The sequence below is a fragment of the Amaranthus tricolor genome, chromosome 2 (genome assembly GCF_026212465.1).
Source record: "Amaranthus tricolor cultivar Red isolate AtriRed21 chromosome 2, ASM2621246v1, whole genome shotgun sequence".
NCBI classification, from domain to species: domain Eukaryota; kingdom Viridiplantae; phylum Streptophyta; class Magnoliopsida; order Caryophyllales; family Amaranthaceae; genus Amaranthus; species Amaranthus tricolor.
In genome coordinates, this window is record NC_080048.1 from 15528458 (window position 1) to 15554148 (window position 25691).

Here is a 25691-nt window from a genome sequence, read left to right on the forward strand (position 1 = left end):
CGAGAATTGCAAAGGATATCCTTGCAATTCCCGCGTCAACAATTGCGTCGGAGTCTGCTTTTAGTGCAGGTAGAAGAGTTTTGGACAAAAAGAGATCTCGTCTTGCTCCACATAGTATTCAAATATGTGTTTGCAAGAAAGATTGGGATCAAGCGGAGATTCGAACACAAGGAATAAGGAATGATGATGATCAAGACGACGATGATGATCCATGGATGATGATGGATACATCTGCATCATCGTCAGGAGGAGAGTCAGCGGAAGCTTCTAACCAACCACATGATGATGACGAGGACGAATAGGATCAATCCGACAAGCGACAACGATAAATCAACATTCAACAACTATAAATAAAAGGTATGACAAAGAACTACGTGGGCTTTGATTCCTTCGGGATACGTAGGCAGCTTAGTATTCCTTTGGGTACTAGGTTCAAGTCTATTTTCTCCCTCTTTTTTTATTAATTATCTTTATCGACAATATCATTGATTCGTTTCTTATTAATTTATTTTTTTCCATTCTTTTTAGTAAATATTTCAATAACGATGACAACTTGACATGCAATGAATTTCGCTAATAATCAAGTAATCATCAAAGGTACATCCGCGATATTATAGTATTTTTTTATTATACAAATATTTAAAGAAAAAAAAATGGAACCGATGGTCCGACCCGCCCGTCCCGTGAGTTGGAACCGCCGGAACCGCCTCATGAACCGCCAAGGAACCGTGTGGAACCGCCCGGAACCGGAACCGGAACCGACAGGTTCCAAATGGAACCGGAACCGGGTGGAACCGTAACGGAACCGGACCAATCCGGACCGTGGCCATGCCTAGTTGTGATGCATGTTGATCATTTTATCCTAACTTCACCACCTCCCTCTAAAGTTCGCATTCATTCCTCTTTTTAACATTTTAAAGACAACAATTAACTCTTACATAGTCCATGTGGGATAGTCAAAACATAACTTTATATTTGGGATAGCTTGGAGTGGGATGATTGGGGTTGACTATGAGTTGAAAAAAGATGAAATTCTGGTTAGAGTTTATGTAAGGAATGAGGTTCCAAAATGTGCTCAATTCAATTGTTCCTAAACAATCACTTTACTTTTCAAATTTTAAGTTGTTATGGTCCAAAATATTTTTTGAGATTAGGGGTTTACTTCAAAAGGCCGGTTGATTGATTAGATTGCGTTATAAGTATAGTGCAAAAACAAGATTCCATTGTATTGAATTGGCCGAATCGTAATTATTTTCAAGTCTATCAAACAATCGTGATTAAATCTTATTTTGTTACTAATGGTTCGAAGAATAAGAAAAGTAAAGCTTCTAATGTGAAAATCTAATCCTTTTTTAGTCTTCCTAGTTATTATCACTAAAGAATATAACTCCTTAAGAGGTTTTAGATTCTCAACCCTAAACCTAACATTAATGAGATCCTTAACTAGTAATTGATAAATTATTTATTGATTCCTTGTTCGCATCAATTATCCCCATATCGCATTCAAGCAAATCCGCCTTGCTATATACTAGGTCTAATGCAGAATCGCTAGAGTAACATCGAAATGGAAATACATGTGCAATACCTTTTGCTATCGCTACATGAGTATAGTTGATTTAATGATTATACTTTGACTCTTCTAGAAGTACAACAATGTCAGAACCTTAATTTCAGAAGATTGGAGTCCGCTACCTGAACCAATATATCAGTTCCAATACAGCAAACTATAGATCTCAAACACCTTGAAAGAGTCAACAACAACTTTAAGCTTATTTCGGGCTCTCCTCCATTTTCTATCGTTTGCTGAAACAGTTAATGTGTAATATTTCCCTGTGCATCAACCAAGATTCAAGACCAATTTACATAAGTGATGATTGATGCATTAGTATTAATGCATAAAAGTCGAATGCAAAGCTGGTAGATCAAAAAACGACTTACCATTAGCAATCGCGATTATTGTGAAACGAGTCACAGAGAAATTCGGAGAAGTAAGATTGTACTCAAAAGTGTAGTAATTTTTTCCATCGACTGAACGCTGAATTCACCCATCAGAGGTCAAAAGTCAGAACCTTTCGACAATCAGAAAATAGATTGAACTTTCAAGTACAGATTGTTGGTCTTGGCTTACTAACCTCTTGTATGCCTTTGATGAAAGTCGCTTGGTTCGGAACTGCATATAGCTTGTTCACTAAATCTTGAACTACCTGCATAGCCATATACAGGATCAAGACACACAAAAAATACATTTGAAAACTATAGATTAAAGCTTAAAAGTCCAGATCAATACATTTTCCATTGGATCCAAATCATGGATGTCATTCTTGTCTGTAGGTATAAAGCTCAATCTCACATTCTGAAGCTGCAAGTACCTGTCTTTAAATGCAGAATGATGTGCTGTGAAGTCAAATTCCTGATAAACAGAAACACCCATGTTACGTTTAGAAATGCTTTAGAGTATATAACATATATAGGGCCTCACCCATCAGCTTAGGCGCACTTCATTTAAAAGTCGAATGTTCAGCGTCAAGTATGGGGAGCAGGAGAGAACTTATGATGCATCTACACTTCTAACCCAAAGGGCTCTCATGTGAGAGGGCATGTTAGAGTATATAACACAGTCACATGATTCAATAGTCTCTATGCAAAGCGCAAATAAAAAAAAAGCGAATCATTGTCGTATTTGGGCTATTTTAGGGTCATTTAGAGTGAATCGTGAATTCAAAAAGCGAATTGATTGGCGAATTACGTTACACTGGTATATAACATATCCTAAACCCTTAACCATCAGTGTAACATTTTAGTTGAGTTGGTTCCTTTAGAGCTTCATCAACAGTTACCTAAATGCTTCTGTAAAAGGTTAAGTTGATAGTTACGGCCCCAATATACTTCCTCCATTCTGAAATACTTGTTATATTATGTTAATTACCACTATTCATCGTTCAAGCTTATTTTATATATTACGGTTAATGTGTAAGAAAAAATTTAGTCAAGTGAGATCTTATTTGAATCGTCTAGTTGCATACTTTCACAATAGTAACTTTTTAAATTTTTATATGTGCATAGTTCAATATAAAAATTATCAAAATAATACATTAGATTGCGTAAAAGGTCAAATGTAGTAACTATAATGGAACGGAGGAAGTATGTTATACACTATCAAAAACAAACAACAATATAAGTAGGTTTTAGTAGTAGGTATATACCTTCCAATCTGATGGGTAAACATAAGAATAGCCGTCTTGTTTATCAACAAATTCCATATAGTTTTCAGGGATTTCTGTGAGGTAAAATCAGTAGAAATGTGTTTAGTCTTCCATTAGATAAACAATAAAATACATTCAAAAGTTACATTGATTTATAGTAATACCTTTACATAAAGCCGAACTAGTAGGAATGAAGCTTAGAGCAAGCATACCGGTTGTCATCAGTAGCGATCTTTTCTCGCAACCACCTAGCATAATCAATACCACCACAACAATATAAACATCCAAAGATTTATTATGCGGTGTGTGTGTAAATTTTAGGAGGATATATAGTAATCAGTTATCAATTTTTTTTGTAGAAAGTTGAACATTAATATATAAATGTGCTGGGCTAATGTTATAATTAGGGAAGTTTGAGTCCTGAAGAGTGATTGGGGTTGCCAGGCTTTGTCCCACATCGATACTTTAGCGCAGGTCACTTGCTTAGAGTGACTATAAAATGTATTCATACGTAATAACTTTTAATCTCTTGGAAATAACAAAACTCGGTAGAGCTTATCGAAAAACTAGATTGTATTTTCCAAATTGCCGTTATTATTTATTATGGATGATAGTAATAGTGTGGACTTTTTGTACTTTTAGTAATTTAAAGTTCTTTAGTTTTTTTTCTACTTTATCTTTTTATACAGTTTTTATTAAAAGTACTCCTTTCTATGAGATTCAACATAAATATATTTTATTTTATCATCTATATTTGATTTTTATTTATATTTACTATAGTGATTATGTACTAAGAGGAGAAAAATAAAAATACAATCATGTAATTTGTTTAATTAAGTTTTTTCCATCCCTATCAAATAAATTCGCTATCATAATTCTCTTTGGCGATTCCATTAAACTTGCTATTCTATTTGTTTTACTACCATTAACCTGTAGATTTCGAAAAAGAAGAAAAAATGGATACTAATAATGATGATGAAGAGAAGTAAAAATGAATTGGATGATAAGAGATTAGGAATTCTAAAAATAGTGTCCAATTTAAAAATTTCTCTAACTCTTCTATTGTGCTACTGAAATTAAACCCCCATTTCCTGAAAGATTGAGAAAAGTTGATAAAAGGGTGAAACTAGATATAGAGTTGTTGGATATTTTTAAGAAAGTAGAGATTAATTTTCCTTTATTAGATGCAATTAAGCAAGTACCTCGATATGCCAAATTTTTAAAAGACTTATGCACTAATAAAAGGAAATTAAAAGGTGATGAAAGAATTATATGTGGTGAAAATGTTTCTGCTGTAATTCAAAGAAAACTCCCACCAAAACAAGAAGACCCTAGAATTTTTGCAATTCCATATACTATAGGTAATTCGATGATTAATAAATGCATGTTAGATTTAGGATCATCAATGATGTCATGCCTAAGTGTATATACACCTCTTTAGATCTAGGAACTTTATAACCGACCGAAATTACTGTTAAATTAGTTGATAGGTCTGTTGTTTATCATGAACGTGTAATTGAAGATGTGTCAGCTGAAGTTAAAGATTTGGTTTTTCCAGCATATTTTTATAAACTGAAAATGGAAGAATACTATAGTTTATTATCTAATTTCTCTCCTATATCATTAGGAAGACTTTTTATGAGAACTGCTAAAACCATAATAGATGTACACAATGGTACAGTTTCCATGGAGTTTGATGGTGATAAAATATTCCTTAACATCTATGAGGCTATGAAACACCCATTTAATGAAATTTCTTCTATTTGTACAAGATTGATGTTATTGATTCATGCATTGAGGATATAAGTAAGTATGATTTATATGACGGTTTGTATGCATCTTTATGTTATGGCTTAAAAGAGATAGATACTGATTTAATGTCTTGCTTGTGATGAGGATCATCATGAGAACCTTTCTTGGTTACAATCTTCAACTTCTAGTATTCATCCACTATTAGATCAAGTTAAACAATCTGTTGAATTTTCTCTTGAGTTAGATTTGAAACCATTACCAAAGCATCTTAAATATGTTTATTTGGAGAAAGGTGAAAAATTACCTGTTATGATTTCGAATAATCTAAATGTGTCTCAAGCAGAATGATTGATTAATGTTTTAAAAGAAAATAAAATGGCCATAGCATGGACGTTATCTGATATTAGAGGCATTAGCCTTTTTACTTGTGTGCATAAAATTAATTTAGAAGAAAGATCTAAACCATCTAGAGAAGCACAATGCCGTTTAAATCATCCTATGATGGAAGTTGTTAAAAGGAAATTCTTAAACTTCTTAATGGTGGAGTTATTTACCCTATTTCAGCTTTAGAATGGGTCAGCTCTATACATGTGGTACCTAAGAAAATAGGATTAACTATGGTAGAAAATAAAGAAGGTAAATTAGTTCCTACTAGAGTACAAAATTGATGGAGTGTTTGCATAGATTACAGAAAGTTAAATGCAGTAACTAGAAAAGATCATTTCCCTTTACCTTTTATAGATCAAATGTTAGAGCGTTTAGCAACACGTTCTCATTATTAGTTTTTAGATGGATATTCCGGTTATAATCAAATTGACATTGCTCCCGAGGATCAAGAAAAAACAACTTTTACATGTCCTTCTGGAACATATGCGTATCGTAGAATGCCTTTTGGTTTATGCAATACTCTAGCTACTTTTCAAAGATGTATGTTGTCTATATTTTCTGACTATGTGGCTTATATTATTGAAGTTTTTATGGATGATTTTGCAGTTTATGGTGATTCATTTGGTTAATGTTTAGAAATTTTGGACTTAGTTCTTAAAAGGTTTATTAAGACTAATCTTGTGTTAAATTATGAAAAATGTCACTTGATGTAGAACAAGGTATAGTATTAGGACATGTAGTTTCTTCTAAAGGAATAGAAGTTGACAAAGCCAAAATTGAGGTTATACAATCTTTACCTTATCCATCTTGTGTTAAAGATATCAGATATTTTTTAGGGCATGCTGGTTTTTACATAAGATTCATTATGAATTTTTCTAAAATTGCCCAACCATTATATAACTTTTAAGTAAAGATGTTCCATTTGTATTTGATGATAAGTGTAAAGAAGCCTTTGATTGTCTTAAAGAAAAACCAGTAATTGCACCAATTTTACAACCTCCTGATTGTGAATTACCTTTTGAATTATTGTGTCATGCAAGTGACAAAGTAATGGGAGTTGTATTAGGACAAAAAGTAGGACGAGGTTCTCATGTGATTTATTATGCTTCTCGTACTTTAGATAATGCACAATGTAACTACATAAAAACTGAAAAAGAACTTTATTCTATTGTATTTGGACTTGAAAATTTTCGTTATTATCTCTTAGATACTAAAGTAATAGTTTATTTGGATCATGCTGCAGTTAGATATTTATTTAAAAAGAAAGAATCTAAACCTAGGCTGATTTTATTACAAGAATTTAATCTAGAAATTAAAGATAAATCTGGAAAGGAGAATTTAGTTGCTGATCATTTAAGTAGATTAATTCTAGATAATAATATTTCTTCTCCGTGGTGAACTTAAGCTTCAAACTTTTCCACATGGTAGAAAAAAGGGAAGTGTTTTTGTTAACTTTACATTATCACCATAAGTGGACACATATTTCGCATTTCAATTGAAATGAGTACTTAATTTGATCAAAAATTGAACATTTTGTGTACCAAATAGAAAAGTTGAAAGCTCAGGATCACCATGTGAATTTATTGTCTACCACGTCGAAAAGCAAAAAAATATTCAGAGTCACCTCATGAAATTTTCCATATATTAAAAATTAACAATAGTTTAAATGATACTCCCTCCGTTCTTTTTTGATCTTCCACTTTGGGTTTTTCACACATTTTAAGAAAGATAGAATCTTTGGGTTGTAGTGGATATTATTTTAATTAAATAGTAGTGTGAAGTAATGATTGTATTGGAAGTATGAGGTTGTAGTGAGTATTATTTTAATTAAATAGTAGTGTGAAGTAATGATTGTATTGAAAGTATGAGAGAGAAAATAATTATAAATAAAAGAAAAGGGGTACATTAAAAGAGAAGGGGGGATTTTAAGGGGTAAAAGTGGGATAAAAACTTTCTAAAAATAGAAAGTATTCTAAAGTGGAAGAACTTTTGAAACTACCCGTTATAGTAATGTGGAAGATAAAAAAGAATGGAGGGAGTACCGATTATGGGAAACAAATTAGTTTTGATTTTCTTAAAAAAAATTACAGTAAACAGAAAACTTAATTAAGTAAATATATTCATCACCGTAAATTTTTTTAATTATATTATCATATATAAATACATGATATAGCACTTTATATCTATTTATTATTTAATAAAAGGATATCTATATTTTATTGAATAAGCTCCGTTCAAATTAAACATAGCTAATTAGATGTTTGATTTTTTATTGTTTTTTATATTAATTGGTAGAAATAATATTTTTTAATAATAACTTGCCAATAATTAAAATTTATCCAATTTTAACAATTCATGGGGTAGATCTTCTCAATGGACTGCCACTTGAACTTTTTCAATCTTTTTAATAGATAGTATGATATGATAGTATGATTGAATTAGCTCAATGTAAATTATTATAGCTAAGTAGATGTTTGATTTTTTATATTAATTCGTAAAAAATAACATTGTGTAATAATCACTTGCCTATAATTAAAACTTCATCAATTTTAACAATCCATGTAGTAGATCTCCAACGAAGTGTCACATCTTTTTAATAGACAGGATATATTGTATGATGATATGGTATGATAGAGTGTCACTTAAAATTTTTTAATCTTTTTAATAGATAGTATTAATTAGTAGAAAAAAACATTGTGTAATATTCACTTGCCTATAATTAAAACTTAGCCAATTTTACTAATCCATGTGGCTGATCTACAACGGAGTGCCACTTGAAAATTTTCAATCTTTTTAATAGATAGTATAGATAGTATAATGATATGATATGATGGGGTACCACTTGGAATTTTTAATTTTTTAATAGATAGTATGATTTGATGAAATGAAGTATAATGTGATGGAGTGCCACTTAGAATTTTCTAATCTTTTTAATAGATAGTATGATTTTTTGGTGCAAAACTCATAATATCATCAACTTGGTTTACACGACCAGCAAAGGAGGAAAAAAAATAAGTCGACAAATCAATATATCACAAAGATTTTTGTTTTTGAGATGAAAGGAGACTACTTTTTCATTTCATTCAAAATAATTGATTGGATGAGAGAAGGATAATCTTTCATCCATATCATTCAACAGCCGAAATCAATAGACGTGCTAGCAAGCATATGTGCTGCTTTGTTACAGTCTCTAAAAACAAAAGAAAATGTACATGATATGAAATCATTAATAAGATATTTACAACGATTAATAATAACTCAAATCAGGAATATCAGTTTTAGAATTTTTCATAAATTGAACAACTCTTTGCGCGTCCAGCTCAAAACAAACATACTTCACTCCATTATCTATAGCCTATCTCATTGCAAATTCCAACGCGTTTGCATTTAAAATGTTTGAATCTCCGCCTCCAAAATGAAAATCTAACTTTGTTACTTGCACTTCACCCAAATGATTCATGAGAATACTATCCCAACCAAACATATTACTTTCCTTAAAATTTTCTGCATCTACATTAAACTTCCACTTGTCTAGATCTGGAGCCAATGTTGTTAAAATCGCGATTCAACTTGTAAAATTGCACGATTTTAAGATTCAAATACACCCTGACGGTTTAAATCGCATGAAAAATTGGAATCAACCTAAATCTTTCATAGAATCGTGAGAATCGGTTTGAATCGTTAGATTCAAGACGATTTAAACGATTCTGATTTTGACCCACGAAAATACGACTAAAGGCCCAGAATGTAATAGGCTCAAATGTCTTAGTCTTAGTCTTCCGATTAATTATTCAAAAATTTCAATTCGAATTCCTAATCCTTTGGTTATCTAATTCAAATCACCTTTAATTATTAAACCTTTTTCCGATTTTGTAATTTCATCCAAATACTAAACGTAAAAAAAAAATTGTTTTCTTAAATTTCTTTATAAGCACTAAAATATTACTTTATTATCTTATACTACAGAAAGCAAAATTTTAATACTAAATTTACGATTTTTTAAAAACGTTATGTTTTAATTTCGTTTCCTTAAACTAACTTTACCACTTATCATTTTAAACTTAGAACTTTGATTTAATTATTTCATATTTTTATTATTAACTTTAAGTATAGTTTTAACCAAATTTTCTAAGTAAATTATCATATTTTTATAATCAAACCTTAATTGAACTTACCCATTATTCTAAAACATATTTACTTGTATAAACTAGAATACAAATTTGATGAACCAAAATCCTTTCTATTAGTAACTCATGATGTTCATCACTTACACAAGCAATCACCATTTCCTTACACAAGTTAACCTTCTTCTACATTTCAACTCTTACATATTCACTTACACACTCCAACTCTTACACATTCACTTACACTATCTAAATCAATTACACAAGTTAACCTTCTTCTATACTCTTAATACTCTTTGTCATACAAACTAATGAACTACAAAGTTGTTCAAACCTATTATAAATACCCCCTTTATCCATGAGATCACTTACACACCCATCATCAAATCTTTCTACCATTCTTTCTTATATGTTTATTTCATTAACATCTTACTAACTTTATACCCTTTTTATTAGTTGAAAAATAAAATGAAGAAGGAACTTGATCTTATTACTTCCTAAACCAATAATCATCAACTTTTGAAAAGTTAAGTATTATCATTTTGGAGCTTGGATATCATTTTATTTTGGTAATTCAAGATCTACTACTTTGAAGTTTGGAGACTTGAAGACCTTCTCTTTTAGAGCTTATTTCTTTGAGTTCTTATTTTCCTATTATTATTCTCTTGCTTGGTTTAGTACCACCTTTGGAGAAAAATGGCACACATTTTCTTAACTCTCTCGTTATGTGATATTTATTTATGGTTACTTGATAATATAAAAAGCATGATCAATATGATTTTATATTAGTCATTTAAGCTTTACATGACTATATTAAAGTCATATCAAGTTTAGTGATATTTTCGTTAAAACAATAAAACTTTTGGGGCACTCTAAAAAAGTTACAAATATGGAAATTTTTGATTAAAATGATAATATAGATCTATATGATTTTTTTTATGTGAAATATTATTTAATTTTTATCACCAGTGGAAAAAACCTCATTTGCTGCAGTTTTTTGAGCATAATATGCTGCGGTTTTGGCCCCAAGCATTAGTGATAGCAGTAGATGGCCTATTATAAATGTTGCGGTTTAAAACCGCAGCAGATAAGTGCACTATATGCTGCGGGCCTGCCTAAAATCGCAGCATATAGTGCAAGACTATATGCTGCGGGCCTCCACAAAACCGCAGCATATAGTTTTGCACTATATGCTGCGAGGCTGCGGTTTTATGGAAGCTCGCAGCATATATATATTCTGTTTTTTTTTTTTTTGCTTTTTTCGTTTAATACTAATAAATAATCCAATAAAGTACAATGTAAACAATGATTAATTCAATAATCCAATGATAATCACCAATTATCACCAATAATCTCTTTGTAAACTCTTGATCGTATATATAATAATATGTACATATACAAATTAAAGTCCTAAATCTAAACTAATTACATTATTTACCAAGAACAAAAATTAGCAAGATACGCGACAATCTTGTCTTTCAATTGGCGCATTTATCTATCTCTTAAAGGACGTGTTTCCCTTGGAATGACGTATAAAACCTATAATATAATATTAAATTAAATGATACATAAACATTATTAGATTTTACCAATTGTAAATATATAATATTATAATTTAAGAACGTAACAAATACTTACGGCGTCAATGTTTTCGACTCAAACCTCCTTCACGGATTGTAAGATATCGTCCATGTATTTTAGAGTATAGTAGTCGCAATCAACAGTATTACTAGCTTGTCAAAAGCATAAAGAGAAAATACATGTTAGTGTCAAAAAAGCTTAAAAACCCATAAAATCGTAACTTAGCACGTAATTTCTAGCATATGACTATTATTTTAAATTCTAAACATTTCAACGCAATAATATATTCCAAATAGTGTTGTGTGCCAAGTTTCGTGCAAAACAAACCAAGTTTGAGCTACTTTATGCACGAAAGTCCAAAAAAAGCTTAAAAACCCAAAAAATCGCAACTTAGCACGTAACTTCTAGCATATGAATATTATTTTCAATTCTAAACACTTCAATCCAATATAATATACCAAATAGTATTGTGTGCCAAGTTTCGTGCAAAACAAACCAAGTTTGAGCAATTTTATGCGCGAAAGTCCAAAAAAAGCTTAAAGACCCATAAAATCGTAACTTAGCACGTAATTTCTAACATATGACCATTATTTTCAATTCTAACCACTTCAACACAATAATATATACCAAATACTATTATGTGCCAAGTTTAATGCAAAACAAACCAAGTTTGAGCAACTTTATGCGCGAAAGTCCAAAAAAAGCTTAAAAACCCATAAAATCGCAACTTAGCACGTAATTTCTAGCATATGAATTTTATTTTCAATTCTAACCTATTCAACACAATAATATATACCAAATAGTGTTGTGTGTCAAGTTTCATGCAAAACAAACAAAGTTTGAGCTACTTTGAAAGTAAAAAAAAGCTTAAAAACGCACAAAATCGCAACTTAGCACGTAATTTATAGCATATGACTATTATTTTCAATTCCAATCAATTCAACACAACAATATATACAGTGTTGTGTGCCAAGTTTCGTGCAATAAAAACCAAGTTTAAGCTACTTTATGCGTGAAAGTCGAAAAAAAGCTTAAAAACCCATAAAATCGAATAGTGTTGTTTACCTTTACTGCTGTCCATTTCAGAAATGTGGCTCTGGATATAGATCCCATTTCTCCATGCACTTTCTTCATTGTGCTGAAAAGCATGGGAAAATTATATATATATATATATATATATATATATATATATATATATATATATATATATATATATATATATATATATATATATATATATATATATATATATATATATATATATATATATATATATATATATATATATATATATATATATATATATATATATATATATATATATACATATATATATATATGTATATATATACATATATATATATATACATATATATATGTATATATATATATATATATATGTATATATATATATATGTATATATATATATATATATGTATATATATATATATATATATATATATATATATATGTATATATATATATATATATATGTATGTATATATATATATATATATATATATATATATATATATATATATATATATATATATATATATATATATATATATATATATATATATATATATATATATATATATATATATATATATATAACACTTTAATTAAATGAAAATTGGTAAAATTTATAAAATTATGTACGTATTCAACAAGGCTTTGAATTTTGTGTTGCAAGGAGATCTAAGTTTTTGTAATGAGTCGAAGACGTGCACAGTGTTCGTTAAAGGACATATGATCAAAAGTATCCAATGCAAACTACAAACGCAAATTTAAAATATATGTGAACTTAAAAATTAAAAGATAAGTTCAATTTCAAAAATAAAACTTACTCTTCCACATATGGAGCTAGAATGAACGTGTGATTAGATGCAAGGGAATTATTCAAAGCAGTCTCAATGTATGCTTTGACTTCATCTGGATCATTTACGCTTTTAGTTGCCGAAATCGACTCAGGATAAAACCATCCAATTTTTATTAGAGGTTCGCAAGAATTTAGCTCCTCGTACGCCGCACTAAACTCATGAATAAGAAAATTTATCAGTAATTCGGTTGTTAATACAATTAAAAAATAATGCCTAAATTGTAAGATAATGAACATCACCTCATGTAGACATGGATAAGAGCTACATTCAACATTTCTCCTCTCAAAAATTGCCCAATGTCACTAGGACTAATAATTACAAATGGGCTCTCAACAAAGCAGAATTGTTCCTTCTGCAGGGTTAGAACGATTGGGTCCTCCTCCCGTAGGCGAGATGCTCATGTGTGCAGCCATTTGCAATCTTGAGAGAGATCTTTTAGCTCCGCATCAGTCAAAATTGGAGTGATTGCCATTGAGTTTGACCCAGTCGACAACTTTGATGAGGAACCGATCTCTCTCCTAGAGCCCTTTGGACTTTTTTGCTATTTCAATTTATACAATTAAATTAGTGTAAGCATGGAATTAAAAAAAAAATTAAATAAGATACAAACGATTGTTACCATGGTAGTATATCGGACCCAAGCATATAGCCATGTGACGAAACTACCTAGGGCGTCTGATAGTTTCTCAAGGCTCCATTCTAGCATTGGAACCAGGAGTGAGAAATCTTCAAACCCCTTTAGAATAGTTTCCACGGTCACACTGATGCGGCCACTTGTAACAGGCATCGAATGCACTGTTTGACCCTCTTTGGTTGGCTGTGCCACACCATATGCAACCTCAGTTAAGTCGCCATCACTAGCAACACCTAACTGAGGCAGCAAAAGAGGCCAAGGAGTCGCCTCCTGAATATTGTGTCGTTTAGTATAATAAGCATCATAATAAAATATCAAAACATATTGCAATTTAAATTAATAAGTGCTTATATATTTAAAAACTATGTACCTGTACCACTAGCTCGGGAGTTGGCTCTGGATTTTGAGCAACAGAGTTCATGGTCTCCGGTGTGGGATTTCGCCCTTCAGGGGTAGCAATGGGCTGGGGTGCTACGGGGGTAATGGGCTCGGGTGTTGGCTCGACCAAAGCGTTAGGATCCCCATGTTGACTTTGCTGATCCTCGACAATCAGGTTTGCCAAGTCAACAGTGTGTGCTCCCATATTCTGCAACACGAGTGCCACTTTGGCGAGAACGTCCTTCGTAACTTTTGCTTGGAGGGTTGCTACTTCATCAAGTGGCATCGTTCGAGATTGAGTAGCAACAGACTCTTTGCCGAATGCCTTCTTTAACCCCACGCGGATGCCTCCTTTTCCGACTTCCCGCCCTCTATGGTCTTTCCCTAAGACCATATGCAATGCATCAACATTACCTCTTGGGGTGAACTCCCCCGTAGCTACTTTTTCCTTCCAGCCCATCTATTCAAATAAAAAGTGACATATATAACAGTTAGTATAAGTAAATCAAACCCAAAAAATACAAAACAAATCAAGAATATACTTAATAATTTCAAAACTCACCACCGCATCAGCAACCTTCTTCGTTCCCGAATCATTAATGGTAAATTTACCACTTGCAGCTCGGGAATGAAGCCCGCAATACCAATCTCGCACCCAATCTCCAGCAGGAGTGTTCACGGATGTGGAGGTAGTCGTAGATGAGGGCGTGGCTAGACTTTGATTGGGGTATAAACCCGCATCCACCCACTCTTTTCGAACCTCATCGTACGTTTTTTGGCCCAAGCGATGGTAAAACTTCCTTTTGCTTGCTGATTCAGAAGCTTTACCATGCTTTTCCTAATTAATCAATAGAAATAAAATGTCATATATTAGTTTAATGATTGAATCAAAAAAAGTAAATTCAAATCATAAGCTATAATATAATATGGAATACTTACGACTTCAATGGGAGTTGTTCTTTTGGCAACAAAAGCCTCCCATTCCTTCTTTGATATGTGACCCCATATTTTGTAGAGCATCTTCGTTTCCCGTTTTGACCTTTTTGGTTGTACGAGCACGCTTCTTCGTGATCCAGCCAGATACTAGCTTGGATTTGAAATCTCTAAATCTTTCAGCAACAACTGAAAGAAACACATTCTTCTCCTCATTGCTCTCGATGTGAAAAATATTCTATAAAAAAAATTATATTTATTAGTGTCAATTAAATTAATTTTAAAATGAAAATAAATGAATAAAAATAGTAAAGTTGCTTACTAAAGTATCATTCCATAGAGAGTTCTTCAAACCCTCTGGAACCTCGTTCCATGCGTACAATATGGAAATCTTGCGGATACATAGGCCCACTTGTTTTCCAAATTGCCTACGCCAATTTCCGCAGGGTTGACCCAATGCATTGTATTTCAAATGCATGGGTTCTGTGACTTTGAGGTTTTTCGTAGGACCTCGCCCTTTTTTTTCTTAGAGGTAGTGGGAGCATCCGTTGGTGGGGTGTCTTCTGATCCAAGATCGAGTGTTCATGAGCCTGCTGCATTAATTCTTTAGAAACTCGGGTTTAATTCTGTTTTTCGCAAACCAGAATTTGTCACATGCTTAGTAAGGGATAACAAATAAATGGTACAAAAGAGCAAGGGTGGCATCAATATGCAATGTTGGTCCAGAATATTAATTTTTATTTTTACTTATAAATTTTTGGGGCTAATTTTCTTTATTATCAGGGGGGATGAATTTAGTCTTTATTATAAAGGGGGATGAATTTAGTTTCTAGAATTCAGCAAGTTCATTGTATTTGCTAGAAGAATTTTGATACATGAACTCTAATTAATTCATGAATTTGTTGACCAACAAAGGGGGATGTATTGACTGAAATAGGGGATGTATTTGAAAGCTTCTAGAATCTTGTATTTACCCTATATAAAGGAATGTTTTATAATCAAAAAAATTCAGATTTTGTTTCAGAATATAAACCTTGAGTTTTATGCATTGCTTTTCTTCTTGTGTTTGTCCAAAGAAATAGTAATTTCAATTATCACTTTGAGTTTGTCTTGAGTGTTAATTCTTAGGGGAGATTGAGTGTGTCTTGTCTCTAGCCTAAAACCCCAAATCATTGAGTTTGTTCTTGTGATTTGGTTCTTATCAATATTCTTCTACTATTCTTTCTTATCTAATCTTTTAAATCAGAAACTTTTAAATCTAAGTGTGTTCTTCCTAATCACACTTACATCATTTGGTATCAGAGCTTTTGGTGGATCGAAAGGGTGTTTGAAAAAAAAGAAAAAAAAATGGGCGCAAATGGAGATCTTGCTGATATCTCATAACAGAAAAATTGCAGAGATTGGAGAGAAAAAATGAAGAAATAGATGCGGAAAAAGAACGACAAAATACCCAAATGAATGCTATAGGTGAGTTGTTGTTGAAAACATCTAATAAAGTCAATGAGATCGAGGAAGGAGATGGTAGTGGTGTAGGAAATTCTCATGCATTTGATGAAGATAGAGGATTGAAAATCGATCTCCCGGAGTTTGATGGAGGTCATGATAGCGAATCATTCCTTGATTGGCTAAGACAAATAGAAACTGTGTTTGAATACAAGGGGTATGATGATAAAAAAAAATTTAAGCTTGCTGTGTTTATATTTACAAAACTTGCTGCCTTATGGTATGACAGTTTTAAGGCAAATAGGAGAAGAGCCGAAAAAGAAAAAGTCGATTCATGGGAAAAATTAAAAAAAAAGATGAAAGATAAGTGGGTGAGCAATGAATATGAGCAAGAGCAGTATTTGAAATTAACACATCTTTCACAAGATGATGGCATGAGTGTGGAAGATTATCTAAAAGAATTTGAAAAGCTTTGCTTAATATGTGATTTGCAAGAGAAGGAAGCTTTTAAAATTGCTCGATTTGTGAACGGATTGTCAAAGACAATCAGTAGAAAAGTTGAAGTCATTCACTACACTTCTTTTAGTGATGTGTGCAAATTGGCTTTGAAATTTGAAAATCAAGCCAAGGAAAAAAAGAAAAAAGAAAGGCCGAGAGTGCCTTATAAAAACACTTCAAAATATACTCCATCATACTCAAAAGAGAGTACCTTTCAAAGTAAAACAACCCCTTCTGGTCCAAAATATGAGGCAAAGAAAGAAAAGGCTGTGGTTACTCCTAGTGAATTTGCTACAAGGAGGAAATGTTTTAAGTGTCATGGAAGAGGACACATTGCTAGTAAATTCCCTAGCAAAGCTGTGCTGACCGCTACTCAGTGTGCTATCATGGATGAAGAAGAACAAAGGTATAAATTTGTGGTTGAGGAAGTGGTGGATTCGGAGGATGAATTTGATGAAGAAATACAACCGAAGGACGAATTTAACATGATGGTTTTGAGAAAAGTGTTGTTTAGTGAACCACAATCTGATTTGAGGCAAAGGAATAATTTGTTTCATACTAGATGCAAGATTGGTGAGAAGACTTGCAATGTGATTGTTGATAGTGGTTGTCAAACCGATGTAATTTCATCAGAGGCTGTGAATAAGTTAAAGTTGATTACTAGAGATCATGAAGAACCTTACAAGCTGAATTGGTTGAATGACAGCACTGGCATAAAGGTGAAGAAACAAGCTCTAGTCTCTTATTCTATTGGAGGCTTTGAAGATGAAAGGTGGTGTGATGTGCTACCGATGGATGCTTGTCATTTGTTGCTAGGAAGACCATGGCAGTTTGATCACAACTCGGAGTACAAAGGTAAGAGTAATGAATATCTTGTAACCACTAGGGATGGTAGAAAAGTTAAATTAATTCCCTTACCCCCTAAAGTTCCTAAAAAAGAAAAGAAAAAAAGCAACTATCTTGCAACTTGTAATGAATTTGAGAAAATAGTGGAAGAGTATGGTGGAGGGTATGCTTTGGTTGTAAGGGCCAAAGATACCAAGAGTACTTCTTGTGATAACTCATCATCCCTAAAAGAGTTATTAGAAGAGTACAAAGATGTGTTCCCCGATGACTTGCCCAAAGGCCTCCCTCCAATTAGAGGCATTGAGCACGCCATTGACTTAATTCCTGGAGCACCTTTGCCAAACAAAGCTGCTTATAGATGCAACCCACAGGAAAGTAAGGAGTTAGAGAGGCAGGTGAATGAGTTGATTAAAAGGGGTTATGTGAGAGAAAGTCTTAGTCCTTGTGCTGTTCCTGCTCTATTGGTGCCCAAAAAAGATGGGACTTGGAGAATGTGTGTAGATAGTCGGTCTATTAACAACATTACCATCAAATATCGTTTTCCAATGCCTAGGTTGCAAGACATGTTGGATGAGTTGAGTGGAGCCTTAGTCTTTTCCAAAATAGACTTAAGAAGTGGTTATCATCAGATGAGAATAAGGGAAGGGGATGAATGGAAAACAACGTTCAAAACAAAACAAGGGCTGTATGAGTGGTTAGTGATGCCTTTTGGGCTTTGCAATGCTCCCAGTTCTTTTATGAGATTGATGAATGAGGTTCTCCGTCCTTTTATCAATGATTTTGTTGTTGTTACCTGGATGATATCTTGGTGTATAGTAAAAACAATGAAGATCATATGATACATTTGAGGAAGTTCTTTGAAAAATTAAGAGAAGTGAAGTTGTATGGAAGCTTGAGAAATGTGTATTCCTGAATCCTAGTGTGGTGTTTTTAGGATACATTGTGACTGGAGAAGGAGTACGAGTTGATCCAGAAAAGATAGAGGCAGTGAAGTCTTGGTTGGCTCCGACCAATGTGCATGAGGTTAGGAGTTTTCATGGGCTTGCTTCATTCTATAGGCGGTTCATTAAAAACTTCTCGGCTATTATGGCTCCCATTACTGAGTTATCTAAAAATGGAGAGTTTGAGTGGGGAGAAAGTGCTCAAAATGCTTTTGAAAAGATGAAAAACATGCTTTGTACTTCTCCAATACTTGTGCTTCCAGATTTTAACAAGGTGTTTGAGGTGGAGTGTGATGCAAGTGGGGTTGGAATAGGGGCTGTCTTTATTCAAGACAAAAAACCTGTGAGTTACTTTAGTGAGAAATTGAATGGAGCTAAGATGAATTACTCTACTTACGACCGTGAGTTTTATGCCATAGTTAGAGCTCTTGATCATTGGTCCCATTACTTAAGGCCAAAACCATTTGTTCTTCATTCAGATCATGAGGCTTTAAAGTTCATACATGGGCAACAAAAGTTAAACAAGAGGCATGCAAAATGGGTAAAGTTTATTCAATCGTTTTCCTTTAGTTCCAAGTATAAAGATGGGAAGAGTAATGTTGTGGCCGATGCTTTATCGCGTCGCACTTACTTGCTTTCTATGGTGGATGCAAAAAAGAGGGTGGAAACTTTTAAAAAAACTTGTGAGCAAGTGAAGAAAAAAATCGAGGAGATGAATAAAAAATACCAAGAGAGAGCCAATAAAAAAAGAAAACAACACATATTTTACCCTGGGGATTTGGTGTGGTTACATTTAAGAAAGGAGAGATTTCCCAAACTTCGAAAAAATAAACTTATGCCAAAATCCGATGGTCCATTCAAAATTCTTGAAAGGGTGAAAGATAGCGCATATAAAATTGAACTTCCTGATGAGTTGATGGGTGTAAGTGCTACTTTCAATGTGGGGGATTTGTCACCATACTTGGATGATTCAAGTTTGAGGACAAACTCTTTAAAAGAAGGAGGAAATGATCCAAGATCGGGTGTTCATGAGCCCACTGCATTAATTCTTAAGAAACTCGGGTTTAATTCTTTTTTAAGCAAACCAGAATTTGTCACATGCTTAGTATGGGATAACAAATAAATGGTACGAAAGAGCAAGGGTGGCATCAATATGCAATGTTGGTCCAGAATATTAATTTTTATTTTTACTTATAAATTTTTGGGGCTAATTTTCTTTATTATCAGGGGGGATGAATTTAGTCTTTATTATAAAGGGGGATGAGTTTAGTTTCTAGAATTTAGCAAGTTCATTGTATTTGCTAGAAGAATTTTGATACATGAACTCTAATTAATTCATGAATTTGTTGACCAACAAAGGGGGATGTATTGACTGAAATAGGGGATGTATTTGAAAGCTTCTAGAATCTTGTATTTACACTATATAAAGGAATGTTTTGTAATCAAAAAAATTCAGATTTTGTTTCAGAATATAAACCTTGAGTTTTATGCATTGCTTTTCTTCTTGTGTTTGTCCAAAGAAATAGTAATTTCAATTATCACTTTGAGTTTGTCTTGAGTGTTAATTATTAGGGGAGATTGAGTGTGTCTTGTCTCTAGCCTAAAACCCTAAATCATTGAGTTTGTTCTTGTGATTTGGTTCTTATCAATATTCTTCTACTATTCTTTCTTATCTAATCTTTTAAATCAGAAACTTTTAAATCTAAGTGTGTTCTTCCTAATCACACTTACATCATCTTCAGTGTCATAATCATTGTTAAGTGGTGGAGCGTCTTCAGCCATACGCTCGTATCTAACAATTTGGTCATCTTCAGTGTCATAACTATGATGCTCATTATCCGAGGTCTCAATCTCGGGGACAATTTCGTCTCTGAAAAGATGGATTGTATATCAGTACGTGAAAGAGTATGAATAAAAATTTATTAGAACATAGGAACAAATTCTAACAAAATAGTATTGTGTGTTAAAGTGCCAAAAAAGCTTAAAAAATCTTAAAATCGCAATTTACCAAGTAATATTAAGAATATGACTATGATTTACAATTCTAATACGTTCAACACAATAATATATACCAAAAAGTGTTGTGTGCAAAGTTTCATGCAAAACAAACCAAGTTTGAGCTACTTTATGCGCGAAAGTGCCAAACAAACTTTAAGAACCTTAAAATTCGTACCTTGTGAATCACTTAATTCAAATGTATTCCTTCCGTGTGATCTACACGCATATAACCCACATCGACATCATCTTGATCCACTGATTTTGGATTAATAAAGGGCGGGGAGTCTTCAAAAGCTTCATATTCTTCCTCATGCTCAACATCACCTATACCAAGGATGCTTCTTTTTCCCAGTAAAACAATAGAACATTTTTTATCAGACGAGTCTACAATGTAGAATATTTGCTTGGCTTATGTGGCTAGTATGAATGGCTCCTCACTATCACGCAAACGAGCTAAGTTTACAAGAGTGAATCCAAAACGGTCGTCATTTTTTATGCATCGTCGATTATTATCTACCCACTTACATTTGAAAAGACCAATAGTGAAAGTAGAGTAGTCAAGCTCCCATATTTCATGTACCCGCCCGTAGTATACCAATTTAGCATCAACCGGCGCTTGATCCTTGGCACTCGTGTAAAATGTAGATGACGCCAAAATAGAAACTCCACTATTCTGTAGATAAGAGGACATCTTATCTTGACCCTCAGTCCAAAATGTGAAGCCATTGACATCGTAACCCTCATATTTGTTGAAATCATCACGAGGACCAAAAGCTAACCACTTAACACTTTCGGATACACCCTTGAGTTCTTCGCATATTACTCGATTATGAAACCAATTAATGAACGTCTTGTTATGCAACTGCATCAATGCCCTATCCCATTTAGAAGGATGTTTTGCGCGCAATATATCTAAATGCTCACTCAAAAAAGATGAACTTCAGGAGTTTGATGCAACACATACAAGTGTGCTTGTAGAAGACTGTCTCGAGAAGGTGTGATCGATTTGGAGCCAATTGTTCCTTTTCTCCCTCAAGCCTTCCTTCATGTCGAGAGATGGGAAGTCCAATAGGCTTTTCCATGGCTAAATACTCGGCTATAAAGTTACTAATCTTATCGCTCACAGTGCCTGGATTCCTCACCTTGTTTTGTAAAACACCCATGTGTCTTTCAAAAGGATAACACCACCTTAAAAAAACTGGACCTAAAAGCTTGATCTCACGAACGAGATGGACAATAAGATGAACAATTATGTCAAAGAAAGAAGGTGGATACATCTCAAATTTACATACAGTTATAATCACGTCGACTTGAAGATCATCAAGTTTCAAGGGATCAAGAACTTTACTACAAATTGTGTTAAGAACGAACATAGCTCGGTAGTAGCATATCTCACATGTTTTGGAAGTACTCCACGGATTGCAATTGGTAAGAACACTTGCATCATTACATGACAATCGTGAGATTTCATGCTTCCCAACTTCAGCTCACCATTTAGGGTCACAAATCTCTTCATGTTGGATGAGTACCCAGACGGAACCTTAATGCCATACAAAGACTTACAAAATGTCCACTTCTCTGCTTTGGACAATGTGTACCAAGCTAGAGACAAGTAAACTTTGTCATTACTCATCTTCTTCTTACCGCCCTTTCCCTTGTTACTGCCACCAACTTCATCAGCTCTATTTCTTTTCTTACTCACCTTAACATGTGCCCACAACTCCAGACAAAGACTATTACATTCAAACCAATCTCGCACGACCCTAACATCCTTTGGCTTACCCGGAATGTTCTTGAGAGTCCCGAGTATGCCATCGCATACATTTTTCTCTATATGCATAACGTCAAGACAATGCCTAACCTGTAGACTTCTCCAATATGGAAACTTCCAAAAGATTGATTCTTTTTTCCATAATCAGTCTTCACCTCCTTGCACTTGCCCTGTTTTACCAAATACAGTCTTAATTTCCTTAACCTGTTCATAAACCTCATAACCGGTCAACGGTCGACGAGCTACACGGTCCTTAACCTCCCCGTTGAACATGTTCTTCTTCTTACGATACTGGTGATCTCGTGGGAGGAACTTTCGTTGGTGCATGAATACGTGTTTGCACTTAGGAATCCACGTGGATTCCATGTCATCGATACATATTGGGCATGCTTTCTTCCCTTTGTTCTTATACCCCGATAAGTTGCCATATACCCGAAAATCATTAATGGTGCATAAAAGCATTGCACGCAAGGTGAAATCCTCATTAGCATATGCATCAAACACGGAAACGCTTTAATCCCTCATCTTTCTCAAATCCTCAACGAGAGGTGCAAGATATACATCTATGTCATTGCCAGGTTGTTTAGGACCCGAGATAAGAAGCGAAAGCATAATGTACTTACGTTTCATAAACAACCAAGGGGGCAAATTGTAGATCACTAACAGTACCGGCCAAGTACTATGTTCAGAACTAAGATTGCTGAATAGGTTCATTCCATCCGTACACAGTCCGAGCCTTAAATTACGAACCTCATCCCCAAAAGTCTTATGCATCCTATCAATACTCTTCCACTTCGGAGAATCAGATGGATGTGTGAGCAAGTGACCTTTCTTCACCCTATCTGCATGCCACCTAAAATTTAACGCATCTTTCTTTATAGAAAACAAGCGCTTGAATCTAGGTATTATTGGAATATACCACAATACCTTACCCGGGGGCCCTTTAGCATCCCGAGCCCTTTTACGCTTGTAGCGATAACCCACATGTAGGACACTCTTCTAAGTTCTCGTTTTCATTTCGATACAACACACAATCACTTGGACACGCATGAATCTTTTGGTACTCTAAGCCGAAAGGACACATGAGCTTTTTGGCATAATATGTCGACTTTGGAAGTTCATTTCCCTCAGGAAGCATCTCACCAAACGCTTCTAATAACATTGTGAAACTAGCGTCACTCCAATTGAACTTTGAATTAATGTTGACAATTGTCAACACTGCTGTTAGTTTGGTGAACTTTGTACATCCAAGGTACAAAGGCTTTTGAGAAGCCTCTGTCAACAAGTCAAAACACGAGTACATTTTCCTAACTCATCCTCGACTCCCTCCATCATCTCATCAACACGATCCACATCCTCATCGACATTCTCTTCATCTGTCTCATACCCATCAACATGATCTACTACATCCTCATTGACATCGGCCACATTATTGACGTCCTCAACAACACTTTTCTCTTTGTAAACTCCCTCCTCACCATGCAAACCCAAACATGATATTGAGGTCTAAACCCATGTCGAAGTATGCGCTCCCTAAGGATATCAACACTATCTACCTTTGATACATTGCCACAAGTGACACATGGGCAATAAAAACCAACTCCCCCCGTCCTAACTTGATGTTCAACCGCAATACTACAAAAGTCTAATACGCCATCAATAAATTCTGACGATTCAATGCTTCCATACATCCAAGAACGATCTTTTGTCATCCTAATTAGTGTGATTAATTAATTCAAAAAAAAATTAATACACAACTTTTAACATATATAATTAACCTAGATTAACCCTATTAAACTCTATATAACCTTTATATTATTTAAAGTAATCAAATTCTTTATATTTTAATTACAAAACATATATAACCAAAAAAAAAAAACCATTTTCTTTAATCAAATACACATAAATCAAAATAATAAGAAACTAATAATATAAAACTACATACATAAGTAAATTATTCACATTCAAATATACAACTACATATATACATAAGTAAATTATTCACATTCAATCTACCCTAAAAATCCTAATTAATTAAAATTATTCATATTCAAATATAAAATACATATCTTGATAATTAGATATGATAATTTTATTTCTACAATAAGATTATGTAACCTACAATGAAAACAAAATCAAAATTAGTATAAAAAAAGACTAAATCGTTATTAAAACACAATGAAGCTATTGTTGAAGAATTTAAACAAAGATTAAAAAATTTATACCTTGATGAAGAACAAGCTTAACCCTAATTTCGTGGGTTTTCGAAGGAAAAGCAACAATGGTGGGTTGAAGAACTTAAACAAAGATGGAGAAGGATAATGGTGTGCTCTACAATTGGGCATAGTAACCTTCAATGAAAAAAAAAAATAATTAGTATAATTTGAAGAATTAAGCCCTAAAATACTATAAAAACTTGAAGAACTAACGGTTGAAGAAACCAAAGAGAGAAATTATACCTAAAAAGAACTTAAATGTTGAAGAACTAATGCAAGAACTTGAAGAAACGAAAATTGCAATGCCTCAGTCGTGCGTGGGTTAAGTTTCGTGGGTTTAATGTTGTGGGTAAGAAAAAAATTGTAGCTTGAAGAACAAGATGAGGGATTATGAACAAATTTTGTGGATTTGAAGAAAATTGAAGCTTAGCTTGAAGAGGAAGAGATGATTGATGAAACAGTCGTGCGGGTTTTATGAACAAACAGTAGGTTTGAAGAGGGTTTATGAATGAGAGCAGAAGGTTTGTAAAAGGAACGTTAAAAGGCGCGTTTTAAAAACCGTTATTTGCTGCGGGTAAACTAGAACCGCAGTATTAAACAACTTAAATGCTGCGGGCCACAATTAAACCGCAGTATATAGTCCAATTTCAATTTTTAAAATAACTTATGTGCTTCGGGCTTCGGGTAAACTGCAGCATTTGTTGTATTTTTTTTGCCTAATTCTTTTTTCAATTTATTGCTGCGTATAAAGAAAACCGCAGCAAATGACTCGAAGCATATAGGTTTTTTTTTTCCACTAGTGTATGTATGTTAGCTTTATGAACTTTTTCATTGAGAAAATGCTTAAAATTGATGTTTAGTGATGTTTTTGTGATGAAATCTTGGTCGATAAATTGGTGTGAACTAAGGATTCTAAAAAGAATATTTTATAGGTACTATAGTAGCTAAAAGTTAGAATATCATTTTAAATATGTTCTTGAATTTTACTTCATTAAATGACGTTTAAATTGAATTTCCGGTTAAAAAAATTTGTTCTGAAAGGAAGAGGTGTTAAATACCTTCTTAATTATTAAAAGTAGCTAAGAAAATATTAATTAAGCTT

At 33.2% G+C, this 25691-nt stretch overlaps 1 protein-coding gene across 1 annotated transcript; it reads right to left on the bottom strand.

The window, feature by feature from the left end:
* Positions 1-1705: 1705 nt before the first annotated feature.
* Positions 1706-13986, bottom strand: LOC130805587 (photosynthetic NDH subunit of lumenal location 1, chloroplastic-like). Its single transcript, XM_057670368.1, has 8 exons — positions 13936-13986; positions 4127-4133; positions 3368-3451; positions 3204-3277; positions 2288-2410; positions 2133-2204; positions 1939-2035; positions 1706-1830 (listed from the first exon to the last, which is right to left on the bottom strand). The coding sequence occupies exons 1-8, from the start codon at positions 13984-13986 to the stop codon at positions 1706-1708; spliced, it is 633 nt and encodes a 210-aa protein (XP_057526351.1).
* Positions 13987-25691: the final 11705 nt, after the last annotated feature.